Source organism: Tachysurus fulvidraco, chromosome 20, assembly GCF_022655615.1.
Source record: "Tachysurus fulvidraco isolate hzauxx_2018 chromosome 20, HZAU_PFXX_2.0, whole genome shotgun sequence".
NCBI lineage: Eukaryota > Metazoa > Chordata > Actinopteri > Siluriformes > Bagridae > Tachysurus > Tachysurus fulvidraco.
Genome location: NC_062537.1, coordinates 2,754,277 through 2,771,045, shown reverse-complemented (window position 1 = coordinate 2,771,045; position 16,769 = coordinate 2,754,277). Strand labels below are relative to the sequence as shown.

Sequence of the window (16,769 nt, the reverse complement as noted above, 5' to 3'; positions counted from 1 at the left end):
TTTATTCCTGCCACCCCCAACAAAAATACACACAATGGTTCAGGATCAGCAAATATGTGCAAGCAAGCGCTCAGGTGAACTTTTTAATGCCTCTCATATTAATTTTAGGAATGACATAAAAAAAAAAAAAGCCTTATCAATTTTTTTATACACTATAATATTGTAATATTTAATACCTTCTTCTTCTTCAAAAAAAAAAAAAAAAAAAACCTGATGCAAGGACCACAGTAAGGAACAAGTCAGGGGAAGTGGATGCCGTACTATGATAATGGTCCATGAATCCAAACTAGAGTAGCTGACAGACATTGATTTTTGATGTCCTGAACCTACCTCGTCTCAATTGGATGCGGTGTCAGGTGTCATCGGCAGTCTAGACGCTGTGACGATGGAGCGTTGTCATGGCAACGGCGGCCTGTTATCAGCGGAGTGTGGCGGTCAAGGACTGGGATAAGTCGTGTTTAACGGACATCACTTTTGACTGTTTGAAGCCAAACCCATAAAAACAAGAAACTTAAAAGGCATCGAGACAAGAAGCAATTCACTGGAGTGGAAAATGATGGATTGCTGTATGGTGACTAGGATGTCAGAGGCAAATAAGACATGAAATGTAAGAACCTGTTTGACAAATGGTTCTAGATGTGCAAATCTGCACACGGTAGCTGCTTATCAGCTAAAATCTTTAAGTTTCGTAAAGACAGCAGACTGTTTGGTACAGCTGACTTGTCTCTGATGATGTATTTGTACCTTGGATAATGTAGCCTACCTTAGTTCTGACTTCTAAGCCTTTTCTTAGTTAACTCAGAAGTCCATGGTTAAATCATGTCATCCTCCTCTACATGTTGGACACCGTAATCGCTCGTTGATAGCAGAAATGGCCTAAACAAAAAGCAGAAAAGATCTGTTTCCCCAAATATAAAAACAAATGTTCAGAAAGCATGAGACTGATTTCGCTTGCCACATTTATCCCAGTCAATCATGAGCAGTAAGTATGTAAAACATATCACATATCACTTAAAAATAAAATGATTCACGAGTGCAAGAAAAGTTTATTTAATAAATAAAAAACGAATAAATTCATTCAAATTCTAGTCTGTCACGTTATGTACCGTTCTGTAAACTGTTTCGTGAGTGTCATCAAAGACAATTATCGCTGTTTAATGATGGTAGGCGTCAGACGTTAATTAAAGATAATCTCGCCATTATAAAAATAACAAATTGGTATGTCTGAACTTCACTGGCTTTAAATTTTAGGGTTTTAGGTGTTATATGCGATGAATTTGCTGCATACGAAACTTAACACTGCTTTGTTTACTGCAATCACTTATAAAAGATGAGAGTTTATTACAGATTATAACTGATTAAAAGTTAAGCTATAACTTTCCCTGATGTAATACTGCTATAATGTGTTGACCATTGACCATGGGAACTTGTTGATATTTTCAAATGCATAGCTATAAAATATAAATGCAGAATACTCCTGTCATGCTTTATATATATATATATGTGTGTGTGTGTGTGTGTGTGTGTGATACTTATATAATAAAATACATTTATTTAACTTTATAAAATCTTGAGCAGCTCCCCCCCCCCCGATAAATTAATTAATTATCAGGACGAGAGGCTAAAGCACACCAGCTAACATGTCGTAGCTTCATATCCGACGATAATATGGTGTTTTTTAGAAGAAGAATAAAGATAAATCACCCCAATAAGCGACATCAACAACTTTTTACCTCAGTTCATCCTCTTTTTTTTGCTCTGTGAGGGGGTAGAAGGGGGTATAACTGATAGTTCTTTAGTTGTTTGTCCGAGCGCAACGAAAACAACGTCAGTTTTTAATTCACCTCAGAACTGTCCGTTAATTTAAAAATAAATAAATAAATAAATTGCCGCCTTAAATGTATCAGCCAATGAGCGAAGCGATAACGGCTGTGTTCAAAAATAACGATAACGCAGTCACGTGACTACGTTACCTATCAATCAGATAGACTCACTTGTAGCTGTAGTTGCTTCTATAAACCAAAAATGATCACAAACCACGTAGCTAAAATGAGTTTGCATTGCATTTGATACTTAACACCACAATGACATAATAATGACTAGTCTTTATGGTTGTTAAAATGCTGGGTAAATACAGTAAATGTTGGCACAAGCAGAAGTAGCTAATTTGCTATTCAGTCACTTTATATTCACTTTGGTCAATGATGTTAAAGAGAAAGAATCTGTGACAGGGTGGTGTCAAGCCGGAATGCTTTATTCCTCTTAAACCACAGAATTTTGACACATTAAATGTGTTAATACGCGACGTTTCATGCTTTTTAATCGGCTGTTGTCAGAGAAAGTCCTTGAGAGTCGGTTCCTGTTAGCACTTCTGTTATAGCAGCTTTAAAAAGGTTAATTTCTTCAGCCAGTTAATAAAACACAAAATGCAGCCCGTCATGTTTCTAAGAACCTGAGTAGAAGTTGACTGTGATGCCTCTGTCCCTGTACTTCTCAGAGAAAAGTCTGCGATATCATAAAACAAGGTTTTTTTGTTTGGTGATGAATATTTTTAAGATTTTTGATATTTTCCTTTAGCAGCAATAACAATATTACAACAAGTGAGTTAATATATAATTACAGAAGGAACTGTTGGCAGAACTGTCCGCTATAGAAAATTAATCGACAATTTCTGATTGTAAATCGCTATTTTTAAATAACATTTGAATAACATTTGATTATCGATTGTTACTGGATGTATTTGATAAATCACATTACATGCATTTGTACTACATCGTTTCTCTTTCACTTAAGAGGTCAGACACTTACCGAGCTGCTGGAGGAATATTATATGATGTCCCATTCAGTGACTGCTTTGAGCTCGTTCAGTTTTTTATTTTTAAATTAAAAAAATCATATTAATGTCTATCACTTCCACCGTATATGACAGATTTAATGCCCATAGTTCTTTGACATGTTATATTTACAATTATTAAAGTCTTTGTTGTACTGGTTTGCCTTTAATGCTGATTTACTGCTCATGATTGACAATTTCTTTATGATAAAGTAACAATTTGCAAAGGTGAAATGTGATTGGTTGTTCATACAAACTTTTATTTGTAGACTGTTATATGAGCAATCATGTTAACTTTGTTCTGTCCATAACTGCTACAATCAAGTGTAGAACCAGTGTGGTGGCGTTACCGCCTCATCGCTCCAGGGTCTCAGGTTATATCCTGACCTTGGGTTACAGTCCTTGTTAAAATTCAGGTGTGCTACCTGCGTCCACGTAGGTTGCTCCGGGTTCTCTGGTTACCTCTCGGCTTTTGCTGGAAGGTGGATTGGCGACTGCCTGTAGTTGTGTATTAGAATGTGAATGCGTGTGTATTTTCATAGTGATTTGCAATGGAGGGTTTAACATCCATTGTGTGTTCCAACGTCATGGCCCGTGTTCCCAGGACAGGCTCCCAGATCCGCTGTGATCCTGACCAGGATGAAGTGCTTAGTGAGGATGAGTGAATGAAAAATACTATGTGCACTGTATATTGCACTGCATTGAAGCTGGCTCTAAATAAACCTATAGTGACATTTTTGTTTTAAATAGCTTTGTCGATCGCCTACTGAGCCCACAATGTAGTTTCTTTGAAATAGATACGCACAGCAATTCCCTAGCAACTGAGCAAATAGAGACTTAATATAATATGATCATGGTCAGCAAGGTGTTTAGAATCAAAGCATGACTGTGTCATGGCCCATGAGGCCAAAGTTCTGTGTGGCAGGAAACGTGGCCCCTTCTTTCCCTACAGGAAATGTTTTCAGGAATGCACGAACGAAACACCTACTCCTGTTTTCTGTAGAGCAAAGCAACACGTTTGGATAACTGGGATGGCTGTGAATGTGCAGAACTGAAGATTTATAAACAGCCAAATGGATTGCAAAACTCTACTATCATGTTCATACAAAGGAATGTGCCCACCCAATCCCTTCTTCCAATAAATGTGTCACACTTTCATTTGAAGCCCACTTAATTCAAAATAACAAGCTTTAATTGAGCAAAACAGATATCTGGCCTAAAAGCGCCATAAATAAAACTTTATTCTCTCAATTTATTAACAAGCTGTGGGGCATGCCCACGGCTGCCTAGCACAGCGCTTAAAACTTTTGAGAGTTGCAGTCCTCAGGTCAAAGACCTATACACACTTCTCTATACATCTCGAGCCATCTCCGACTCTCCTGGTCTTCACGTTCAGTCCCATTAATTAGAAAAACAAAACGAGTGCGGAAATTCTGTAATAAAGGAGTGGCTGAGCAGCATGTCTTTCCTTTTTACTCCAAAAAAACAGCTGACTCAAAAAAAAATTGTTAATAAAAACAACAATAAAATAACCAAATACATTTTCAACCTCGCTTGATAAAGCCAGAGCAGCATGCTGTAAATTCTAAGCTGTGAAGTTTGTAATCCCACCATGTTAACGCTCATTTTCCTTCTTCTCTGTGCCATAGTAGCTTTAACAGATGAGCGAAAACTCCAAATGCTAGTGATAATGATACGGATAAAGATGATATAATATGAGAACAAAAGAGAAGTAACAGCTGAAGCAGCCCTGCTTTGGAGGAAGGCTTTGGGGGGTTAAGAGAAGTCCGTGAAGGGCTCATCTTCCGTCGGCGGGTGTTCGGTTGACCGTGAGGGACGCCATGATGCGGCCGAAGCGCTCGCACATCTCCAGGGTGGAGTACGACGGAAGCTTGGGCGGCTCGGAGAAGCTCCTGATCTCTGCGGAGCAGTCGAGCAACTTGGGGAGGAAATCGGTCAGTTTCTCCTGAAGGTTAGCTGCAAAGAAATGAGAGGAATGCCTTTAGATACAGAACAATAAACAACAGATTGTGGCCCAAATTCTGTGGTCATGTGAGCTGAGCAAAAATAGTTTGTTGACAAATGGCTGCTTTTCACTGAATGTAAAAAAAAGAAATAAATAAAATGGCTCTTAGCTCAGAGGAATACTCGTGTTCACGAAGGTCAAAAGATTTTTGTTAATGCAAACTGGTTTAATTTGCAGTAATGTACTGTGAAACTATCAAATAAAACACAACACAGACGTTACACGCACAGCAGCATGCCGATTGGCTTGTAGCTCTAAACGGCATCATTACTAATGAATTAGCCGCCTCACATAAGCCTTTAAAAAACAGAGTGTGTTTGTGTTAAACTTTCAAAATGTATAATTTATAACCGATGTTTTTGCAATTAAACAAAAGAAGGAATTTCCGAGTAACAAATCAACGCTGCCATAATATACAAACACAGTGTATTCTTCATGCATCTCAGTTTTTAATTTCTATTCGCCTAAATTATTCTCAAAATTATTTGACTCCCAGGTATTTTAATGTATTTCCATCGGCCCAAACTTCTCTGTTTGAACACTAACTGAATTTTTGTAATATTTCCATATATTTGTGTCATCTAACATGACGCTACTGAAATGCATACTTCACAAATAATCTACACACAATTTCTATCGTGTAGGAATCTCGCATTATGTAAAAATGTTAATAACTGAGTATTTTTCTCCATATAGAACTCACTATTCATATTTTAGGCTGTTAAACACCATCAAAATTCTTATTCATCATTTCAGTGTAAAATTGAAATGTTCCGGAGCTTCGGGCGACTCCACATGAACACATTCTGTTTGACGTACAAAACTTATTTTGTGCGTAAATTTAAGACGATGTTTGTCCCAAATATAGTTTATTAGCTAAATCGTTTGAACACAAAGGACAAAAGGATGTCCCAGAGCTAGAAAAGATTTTATGAGATGCTTGAAATATAATAAAGCCCTAGCGTGACTTCAAACTCGATATCAAACTGCAACAAGGATTTACTCTGCTGTTGATGTTGAAATTCTTTCCTTCCTTATTATCTACATTGGCATTTTAATTTCGAGACTAACTAATGAGGAAAATTTGACCGATTTGGTGTAAAAGTGTACAGGAAACTAACGTGTAATTTTTTTTATATCATTTCATCGAAAAACATTGTCAGAGTTTATAGAATTAAGAAGTGGTTATGCCTGAGTGGTGCTCAGTTCTGAGAAGTTTCCGTATGTCTTCTTTATGTTTGTTTTAATCGTTAATACACATCAGGTGTTAGCGTCTTTAAGGGTCTTCTGTAAAACACTTACGCTCCATCTCCTGGCCCAGATATGAGCACCAGCGGTTCCTCATGTCCTCTACTGCCACCATGTCCTTCTCCATCTCGTCGAGCAGCAGCAGAGGGATGCACGGCACCACCAGCTCGTTCATGATGCTCAGTCCATTGTTCACCTCCAGCTCCTCGCCGCTCTCAAACATGGCCGCCGCGCGCTCGTTCAGTTTCTGCGAAGATCATACATGCACGCGTATGCGAGTTATGTACCATTCAGAGAAAAACTCCTGCCTTGTGCATGTCTCTCCAGTAGTATTCTCATCCATCTAGAAATGATCTAGTGCACTTTTTTCACTTATTTACTTAAAGGCAGACGTGCCTGCTGATGCGACTGTGGCTGCTCTCAAGAGCCCTGCGGCACAAGCAACCTTGTTGACCTTGCAGGACTCTGCTAGTCAACTGCGGAATTAGCGAATAGGCGTGTGTCGCATTAAAGGGGGTGGGGGGTGGGGTTTTTTGGAAGAAAAGCAGCACAGTACATTAGCTCTGTCAATGTTAGCAGTATTTCCAATTAAAGCAGAGCAGCGGGGGAAATAGTCAGGACTTGAGTGTGAGCCAGAGCCCCTGCACAGCTCCAAAATGGCGGAGGTGAAACGAGGACAACAGCATGGTAATGTGTTTACACTCGCAGCAGCGTCTGCTTCCTAGTCGCAGCCCGATGATTACATTAGAGCACAATAGCCGTTTAGGGTTACTGGGTGCACGCACACACACACACACACACACACAGGTCCTAAAGTTCTTAGAAAGAGCACACACTGAAAGAAAGAAGGACGCACGCACGCACGCACACACACACACACACACACACACAGCATGGCCGATAATTATTCGATAAAGTTAACAAAACGGACAGGGAACTCAAACCCTCGTCCGCTTTTAAGTGCGACAGTAAACGCAATCAAACCTATGACTTATAAGCTCACTTTAGATACACACCCTTTCCAAACGTACACACACTATAGTCATTAAAGTCAAACACTTTTAATGAGCTCAGAGAGAGAAAGAGAGTGAAAAAGGCCAGAGGGATTGTCTACAGTTCCCATGGGTCAGCTGTATGATGAAAACACAAATTGAAACGATGTGATGTGTTTCGGTACAGTTTTTCTGCCTTTCCTCTAATCTGATAGCAAGGCCTCATAGCTTAAAAACCAAGACAGAGCTGTAGACACTTTTTGTATCCGTTTCAGAGAGACTGCATAAAGGCTTCATCAAGCTTAAGCACACATTTGTGTGTTCATTTAAAGTGCGAGCGAACTCTCTCTCTCTCTCACACACACACACACACACACACACACACACAGAGTGCAAAATAAAATACTTGAGTTTTAAAGATCTTTTCGAGCACATCTCATATTTCAGCCAGGTTGGATTACACTTTTTGGTTTTGATTTAAAATTCATTGCATCATTCTTTAATTATTTGGGGTAATATAAACTAGGGCAGTGGGTGTGTTAGATCTTTGTGTGTGTGTGTTAGTACTGATTAATGGTGATGGCAGGGTTTCAACGTTGTCTTTGCACCAATAAAATCAGATGATGAATGGATTAATAAATTTGAGCCGGTTCTAATGTTGACAGCAAACTTTAAACAGTTTCCTAACCACTTCTGAGTTCCGCAAAAAGCACTCCTGCACTCTGAATCCAAACCATTGTTGAAACACGTACTTTATACGGTGGTTCAGTATTTTATTTGCTTAAACACTGCCACATTAGTCAAATTAATTAAATGTCCTTTAAGCCTAAGCTGGTCAAAGTTTAAACTCTGAGTAATTTCTCTCATAATTGAACTTTATGTCTAATCATTTTAATGCATTTGTGAAGGAAAATGCAGCTCCACGCAGCTGTGAGACACATATGGGAGGGCTGAAGTAGTTCTGACCTCAGGGGCAAAAGGCTGCGCTGGAGCTGATGCACCCACACACACACACACACCCCACACACACACCCGCACACTCACCAGCAGGCACTCTCTGCGATAATGGCCTATGAGCTCTTCGTCATGCCCTCGGTACGGCCCTTTGGACAGCAGCTCTTTGTTGTACTGATACGAGTACACCAGGTACATCAACGCCTCCACATAACTGCAACAGAAGAAGAAAAGGATCACAGTGCAGCTACAACCAACACAGACATTTATACAAAGATTTACAGTGAAATGGACTCTGGTATATTACAGAACACAGATTATTATTATTATTATTATTATTATTATTATTAAACCGTTCCTGACCCGGTTGCATTTAATTGTCATTTGCGACTGTTACAAATAATCCATAATTAAATGCACTAATTAAAAGAATGAAATTTCTCACAAGGCCTCAACCCTTAGAACATAACAGAGGCTACGAGGCCCCCTGGTGGAGATTAAAAAAGGCAGGACCGTATCCTTGGGAAGGTCAGTTTTCTCAGTTGCGCGTTTACCTTTTCTTCTGAAACATCTCAAGGCCGATCATTAGGAAGACGGTGGTCTCGCGGAAATTCCTGTAGTCCTGATGCCACGTCTATTCACACAAAACTACAATCAGCTCACAGAAAACAACCAGTTACAATAAATCAGAAATGATTTAACATGGCACTTTTTCATTTTTTTTTATGCTCACATGTAAAGCGGAATCAAAAGAACTCTTCACTCACAACTCTAACAGTTTATTTGTGTTTACATATAAATAACCCTGACTTATTTTCTACTGTATCCATAATCTTTGCCTCTCGTGCTCCTCACGCACCCTATACGCTTTGTAAACCTATTCGATTTTGCACGCACGCTTTAGCATCTCGCAAGCTGCAATATGATTGGCTGGAAGCACTTCTGTGTGAATTTACGGTGGTTTAAAGGACTTTTAAACGAACGCTGTTGCACGGCGAGCTTTTCCAAACGTAATACGACATACGCTCTGGCCGCGATCGAAGGAATTTTAGCACAGGGAGTGTTTTGATGACTACAGCAACAGCTCTTAGGTAGAAGTCTACATTACTCAGGTGAGATTTGACCAGGAAGTAAGGATAAGGCTTTGGCTTTAGCACTCGAAGGCTAGAAGCTAAACATCATACAAACACCACAGTTTAAACGGTCATTTCTGTGTTACATAGTTGCTCTCGTTGATCGGTAACCAACACATTTTTAACAATCGCCGTTTAGGATTAAAATGGGTCGTGATGAAATTCCGGTCGATGGAAATCAGAAACGATGCAGAACGTTCAGTTCTAAGAGCAAATACTTCGATAGACACACGAACAAACAGCTAAGAAAAAGGCTTAAAGCTTAAAATGAGCCAATCATAAGAATGCAGTACAGGGATAATAATAATTTGACTTGAGTGGTGGGGAAACCGCTGACCTCGTACTCCTCCATGTTGATTTCGTCGGGCTTGATGAGCTCGAGCTTGGAGCGCGCCACCTTCATGATGCTCTTACATCTAAACGAGAAAGCACATCTCCATTAGAGCTCGGTGTGTGCAGCGGGAATGACTCACGAGCTAATCTGAGAAATGAGACCGTTAGACGGTGAGCCGTGTCCCGAGGCCTCGTGCCTGAGGCTATGAATCATACTTTATTACTGTGAGCAAAATGGAAAACTGCACTCCGGAGCTGTGTGTTTGGGCCCCGCACGCATAAATCTAATTACGCTCCTCAAAATAGAGGGGGAGGAAATCAATTCGCTCATAAATATGGCTTGTGTGGCACACTCGGCCTGGTACAAGCCTACAGGGGGAAGAGACCAGGCACTGAAGAACAGAGCCATACTTTGGTTTGTGAGTAGATAAAATAAAATAAATAAATAAATAAAATAAAACATGTAGATAGCTGATTTTTCTGCCACATCCCACAAAAAAGTTTTTCGAACGGTCCAGCAAGAAAACAGACACAGCGTCACAATACCAGAGGATCTGGAGTTATAGCGGCGGTGACCGGAATCGTCCGGATGACGTCATTTAGCTATTTACTAATTTTCTAAAACAAACATCGACTCAAACAAAAGCACCGTAAATCCGTTTTCAGTTTATGTTTAGTCTTATAAAACAAACCCGACTTTAATATCAGGCTGATTGTAACATTATTAATGACTTCATATATAGTCGATGTAGTCTGGCAAACACGGTACGTTGATAATATTTAAATTGTACGCAGCTTTTTACCTCTCGTCGAAGCCAAGGTTTCTGTCTGCGAACTGCATGAGCAGGGTTCTCTCCAGGATCTTCTTGGGCGCATGGTTGTGGATTAAGTAAACGATGACGTGCTGCAGCCGATGGTCGTTTTGAGGCGCCGTGTCCTCCTGCGCTAATCGCACCAAACGAGTGTACTCCACTTTAAGGGCCTGGCGGACAAACAGGAAGAGAAGAGGAAACGAACGTCACAGGAAGACAAATTAAAAACAAAACAAACTAGTTTTATCTGACAGGAAACAACAATCTGTAAAAACTGTTAATTAGTGTTAGCCAAAAGTGGAGAGACTGCAGTTTCCCCAAGTGTGAGGGTTTGTATTCTCACAACGATTGACTGGTAATGCAACCAACACCAGCAACACTGACAGTAAAGAACCAGTCAGACATTAAAAAAAAAAAAAAAAAAAAGGTTACAGAGGAGAAATGTGCGAAGTGTGAACTTACACGCCGCTGTGCCGCTTCGAAAAGATATACCACGTACCACGAGCGCTAAAGTGGTGCTGCTAGCATTGCTTTTATACAACTTTCAACAGCACGGGCTAACACGCAAGATGACGACCTTTATAACACGGACAGAAGGGTACCCGCTGAAGATTGTGAAGTTTAGTCGCTCTGCTGATTCATTTCAGAAATAAAAATAACAGAACAAATGGTGTATATATAAAACGGTGTATATAAAATACAGCAAAAATGTTCATTAGGTACCAGAGGCTAAGGAAGCAGGAGAGAAAAAAAAAAAAAAAAAAAGTCTTTCGTCTCTTGAGCCAAGATCGAGTACTTCCAAAAATTTCCCCACCTGACTAACTGCAAACCGACATCAGACTCACAACTCACTTTTGCAGAAGGTGCAAGTCGCTTACAGTAAGAGATCAATCACGAACATGACCATGTTAATATATTCTACATACAACACATTTAAACGATCCTTTCGTCTGAGACTCTGCAAGCACGCGTTAATAAACACAGTCGTGTATTACTCGTGGTCCGATTGATGTCTCATAGATTGAGCGGAGGGAGAGAGAGAGAGAAAGAAAAAAAAAGCAACGAATGTATATCAACGATTAGACATCTTTCTTGACAGACTGAAAAACAGATGGCAGCTCTCGCTGGGACTCAAAAATGATTCAGATCACAACAGCGAGAGTTGCGAGAGTTTGACCGCCGCCGATGATTTATCCGTCAACCGCTATTCCAGCACAGGCACCGTCACAGCCCACTGAAATAGACGATTAGCGTCTTAAGAGCTGTCAGTCATCTGACTCACAGTCAAGGTGGCGGTGCCAGTCAACACGTCAAAGCAGGACAGATGTAGGAATAAGTTAGAACAATTAAAAAAAAAAAAAGGGGGGAAGACGCGGGCGGCCAAAAGGCAATCAAATCCACGGCTTTAAAACGAACGTCAATAAAATTAAACCGGACGTAGACGTATCGACGGGATGCAGCTGAGGATGAAATGCTGTGCAACAAGTTATTTGTTCAGAAATATCTCAGCAAAAAAGAAATATTAGAGTACAGAATAAAAGAAATGACATCCATGTTTACTGACATTCGACCGATGCTAAGTGAAGTAGGGTAGCAGGATGTTGGCTACCACTTCCGAATTTGATGCACGTTAACTGTACAGTACATGTACAGTAAAAGTAGGGACCTGAGACGCGAGATGAGCGACGATCGTATCTGGAAGCGCTGAGAAAGTCCGAACTATCGCTATGGCTTTCAAACTGAACGATTTAGACGTGTTCGCAGCTTTAAGGTCAACCCAAACAAAGTGTGTTGCATCCCATAACGTGTTCCTTTAATAACCTTATACGGATCCTGACTATTGAGCTTAACGATTCACTTGTCTTTTTGCCTCACGGTTCTGGAAATACGGCCGACACAAAACTGCACCGTCGCAAAAAAATCAGACCCATACCACGTGCCAAGTTTATGTCATAATGACTTAGTTTGGCCTCCTTTTATGTAGAAGACGAGAAGGAGGAACAAAGAATCCCGACAAATCTTCCAGCACTATGTGGAGGCTTAAACTAAACTATAAGATTTCAGATTAAGTGCTTGGACCCCTATCTACGTTATACGACTCTCGGGGCCGTGTCTGCTGGTGCAAAATGACACCAAACTGAGTAGCGAGGAAGAAACTTTTAGCTTTTATATCGGTCACATCCTTTTGTCCGTGTTAACAGATAACAGTGTGTCTGTCAGAAACTCAGTCGAATGAGATCGCGTGGTTTTATTGGCAAGCGCTCGGATGAACTCGGTTAAACCGTTTTGTTAGCACAGTGACTGGATCTGCAGTCTTACTAACACAAATAGTATGAAAAGTACCTTGAAAAAGGCTGCTTCAGGACCAGACTTGTCATACACACTCCTGGCTTTGCCAATGGCCATTATAATACCCTGCATGTCTGGAGTCATCATGGTCTGCCCGAGGAAGGAAACCATGTTAATACTATCCTCATCAGTCATACAGGGATGCTAATCACACCACGAATTTAGTCAGTCAGCGAATTCATCACCACACAAACAGGCACATACATACATACCATAGCAAACTTGCTGCAAACTAAGACTACAGGAAAAGCATGCGGTATCCTAATGTCTCCGGTGCCTAATCCAATCAGTCTCATGTTGGCTAGTCTCAAATTGCAGGCAGCTGAGATCTAAAATCTCTGTATGCATCTCTAATAGACGTCACTGTCGGTACGGGCTAATAATTCTATTAGAGAGAGAAACCACAAAGCACGACGTCATCTGATCTAAAACCTGGTGCCGACGGTACGGCTCTGACTTCGAGCTGTTACAGAACACTGACACTGGGGACTCCTTCCATAAAGGCTCACAGAAACCTTCACCATGGTCTTCTCGGGTCTAAAAAAATGTACCCGACCCGAAGTGACCCGAAGCACTTTTTACCCGAACCCGACGTGCATAATTTATATTTTTTTAAGAAAGACCCGACCCGAGACAAACCCGAAAAAATTAGACCCGAGTCCGACCCGACGGCAATTTTTTTTAACCCGACTGGACCCGAATGTCGCATAACTCTAAACTAAAGTAACTGCTACAGAGTGGATTCAAAAGATTAACAGGTCTGTTTCAACGAATATTAGCTTACCGCCAGTCACACGATGTCGCAAGCGGTCTTGGCAAACAGAGAAGAGATTGGAAAAGGACTCGAGTCGATGCACACACACGAGATACAGTAGTTCGGGTCTTCTCGGGTCCGTTCGGTAAAAACACATTTATTTTAAATTACCCGAGACCCGATGCCGCTATTATTAGACCCGACCCGTGTCCGAGGTACACGTGAAACTTTTAGACCCGAACCCGCTCGGGTCTCGGGTCGGGCCTCGGGTTTTCGGATCTAAGTGGACCCGTGAAGACCTCTAAGTGCATTTAACACACGGAAGCTTTTCCTGTCTGGTTAGAACTACACTTCATTTCTGCGTTATAAACAGAAACATTCCTGTGAAATAGTTACATGCTACAAAAATGTTCCAAACTCAGTCAGATTAGTTAAAAACGAAGCGTCGGTCGGTCTGAGTGGTCTACGTGTTCGCTATTCTGAGAAGCACAAGAGCTTCAGAGATGCAAGCAAGCTGTTAATGACGCAGGTCTGGAAAAACCCCACATCACACACAAACGCCGTCAGGAACGGCTGCTACCTCGTCATCGTACCCCCCTTCTCGGGATTGAATTACGAAAGTTCCTACATGAGGAATGGCCACCTCCACCACGCGATTTGGGGTGGCTGCGGTGGAGGCGGAGTCTTCCTGTGCGGGGTCAGGGGGAGGGGTTTGAGCAGGGGATGCGTTGGAGGTGGACTCCGCCTGCAGGGACAGGGGTGAAGAAATGGAACAAGAGGGACAGACAGAACAGAGACAGACGGTGAAAGAAGAACTTTCTGTGAAAGAAGAAATGGAAAATAAGAACTGACATACATATATATATATATATATGTGTGTGTGTGTGTGTGTGTGTGTGTGTGTGTGTGTGTGTGTGTGTACAAATTCAGGGCACAATACTCATTTATTCAAACTGTAGCCTTGAGGAGGAAAGAAGGCGTAGATTATAACATGATACAAAAACAATTAGAAATGAAAAAAGTACAAACGCAGATAATAGCCGAGTAAGGAAAGCATGACATTTATTCCGCTCCCTAAACACCGACTCAAGGGACTCGAGATTCCGTAGAGACCTTTGTATCGCGGCACAGAACAAAACGACTTATCATGAAGGATGGAAATGAAAAAATCCAGGATGGTTATTCAATCGTTATTATTAGTTTTTTAAGAACTATTCAAGATATCGCTCCTTGAACCCGAGCGGTCGATGTCAGGGTCGAGAGATAAGTACGGTCTGTGCTACTTAATGAAGAAACGTTGCATCTCTGTTGCACTTTTGTATTCATTCTTTCTAAAGCACAAAAGCACAGAAAGGAATCTTATACATACTTTACTGGAGGAAAAAAGTGCTTCAGAAGTGCTCGGTGAAAAACGTTCTCTCATGAGACTCTCACAAGGGCACCGTTTTGTTCTCACGTGAAAAGTAACTACACATTAAAGACAGGTTAAAAGCAAAGTTTCAAGCAGGTTATTTAATGCTGGCTGTCTCTCTGTGATCTAAATAATAAGACGAAAGAGATTTAGAGACTTTTTTTTCTTTGAGTTTTATGATATTTACTTTCTTGATCCGTACAGTTAACGTTATAGATTCGACCGAATCGACGACTACGTCCGTGTTGATTGACCTGAAGTTATTACTGCTATACGTTTATCTCGTATGACTTTGGAGCTACGGGTCAAATAAACGAATAGATGATAAGGAAGTAAAGTAAGCAAGCAAATAAAAACTCGGGGGAAATGTGATGTTCGATATAATTATAGGAAAGATATAAAGCAACATCTGAGCTGTCAGTAAAATATAGCAAATAAATGGATCAGAGAAATAAGACAGCTTTTTAATCCCCGATGTAGACACTTATTTCCCCGTCAAACCTAATCCAACAGTGTGTCCCAGCAGGTTCTCTGAGTTCATTAGAAAAAGAGAGAAAACGAGCTAAATGGCCCCAGAGGAACTGACCCAGACACCACTCGTCTGGATCTGTGTGTGTGTGTGTGTGTGTGTGTGTGTGTGTTTTCTTACAGCGTAAAGCAAAGTCTCTGGATTCTTTTCATCCTGTTCAGCTGCAGCTTTGTTGATGGCTCTCTCCGTGTCCTCCTGCAGGTGTTTAGAGTCGTCTGTGGGCGACGGCTGCTCCATGTAGTCCGGGTCCTGCTGGCAAGCTGAGAGCACACACACACACACACACACACACACACACACACACACACACACACACACACACACACACACACACACACACACACACTCAGCAACTCATTCGGACTTTCTCCGCAATACGTGAAGGGGTTTCCGTCCACCTGTTAGCTTACTGCTATACAAATGCATTACATTTATAACCAAAAACAAAAATTAGCACAGCATAATTTGGTTTGTCAAAATCCTCTGCAACTATCCTCCGCTAACACGTAACACTGAATGATTAGAAATCGTCGAATTTTCTATAACGGCAGCTCTGCCTGTAAAGCAGCATAAAAAAATGACAGCTTTATAAAGAATTTGCTCGATCTAATACGTTTTATTTCATTTCAAAAGCAACACATAGGACTTGGTATTCTGGTTATAAGTCTGGTTAACTTGGTATACTTAATACCACACCATCGTGTTGTTCATTACTGTGCTGGGAAATAATTTCAATATAAATAGGACATTCATTTTTGGATAAAAAATAATAATAATCTGAATTGTGTAAACCCAATTGTGTTGGCAGTTGCGACACTCATTAAATGTAAGCTGAGGTGATGTCACCGATCGGGGAGATCAGATTATGCCACAGCAGGCAATGTTTGTCTAACTTTCGTAATGCTATCACCTCCAGGTAAGAGATAAAAATAAGTGTTCAGATAAGTTACATGTTCCCACATGATGGCTGTGTGGAAGCGTTCTGCACGTCCCATTACTCTGCTCTCGGACTTCACACTTGTTTGTTTACATGTACGGTGTGTGTTGTCGGCTGACCCGTGTTGTCAGCTGGGGTGGACTCGGTGCTCATGGGACGGGACGACGCAGCGGCAGTGGCAGCTGCGGCGGCGGCGGCGATGGCCAGCTTCTCCTGCTGGGCCTTCCTGGCCTGCATGGCATCCCACTCCTCCAGCTCACGCTCAAAATGCTGGTTGTCCTCCTTCACATACTCCTTCAGGTCTGGAGGCAGCCTATCTAGGCCCCTCAGCACCTGGCCTGTCTCCTTATCAAACTCCTCTGAGATGTATACACACACACACACACACACACACACACACACACACACACACACACACACACAAAGGCTTTTGTTAATATGCTCAGCCAATGTCAACA

General features: G+C 41.2%; 1 protein-coding gene and 1 long non-coding RNA gene across 6 annotated transcripts in view; both read right to left on the bottom strand.

The window, feature by feature from the left end:
- The window catches only part of LOC113650360, a 53,851-nt gene extending 51,995 nt beyond the window's left edge, over window positions 1–1,856 (bottom strand). For all 3 annotated transcript variants that reach the window (XR_003442386.2, XR_007138866.1, XR_007138867.1), the window contains exons 1-3: window positions 1,734–1,856; window positions 764–876; window positions 331–478 (exon numbers count right to left, since the gene is read on the bottom strand). This is a non-coding gene — a long non-coding RNA (uncharacterized LOC113650360). The remainder of the gene's footprint in view (window positions 1–330; window positions 479–763; window positions 877–1,733) is intronic.
- Window positions 1,857–4,003: 2,147 nt separating this feature from the next.
- Window positions 4,004–16,769, bottom strand: part of usp25 (ubiquitin specific peptidase 25) — a 28,152-nt gene continuing 15,386 nt past the window's right edge. For 2 of the 3 annotated variants that reach the window (XM_027158508.2, XM_027158507.2), the window contains exons 17-26: window positions 16,431–16,670; window positions 15,495–15,634; window positions 14,015–14,179; window positions 12,675–12,770; window positions 10,323–10,501; window positions 9,524–9,602; window positions 8,608–8,687; window positions 8,144–8,267; window positions 6,162–6,354; window positions 4,004–4,810 (exon numbers count right to left, since the gene is read on the bottom strand). In XM_027158508.2, coding sequence (XP_027014309.2) covers window positions 4,632–4,810; window positions 6,162–6,354; window positions 8,144–8,267; window positions 8,608–8,687; window positions 9,524–9,602; window positions 10,323–10,501; window positions 12,675–12,770; window positions 14,015–14,179; window positions 15,495–15,634; window positions 16,431–16,670 — 1,475 coding nt within the window. In that variant the 3' untranslated portion in view covers window positions 4,004–4,631. The remainder of the gene's footprint in view (window positions 4,811–6,161; window positions 6,355–8,143; window positions 8,268–8,607; window positions 8,688–9,523; window positions 9,603–10,322; window positions 10,502–12,674; window positions 12,771–14,014; window positions 14,180–15,494; window positions 15,635–16,430; window positions 16,671–16,769) is intronic. The other variant, XM_027158509.2, reaches the window with a different exon arrangement.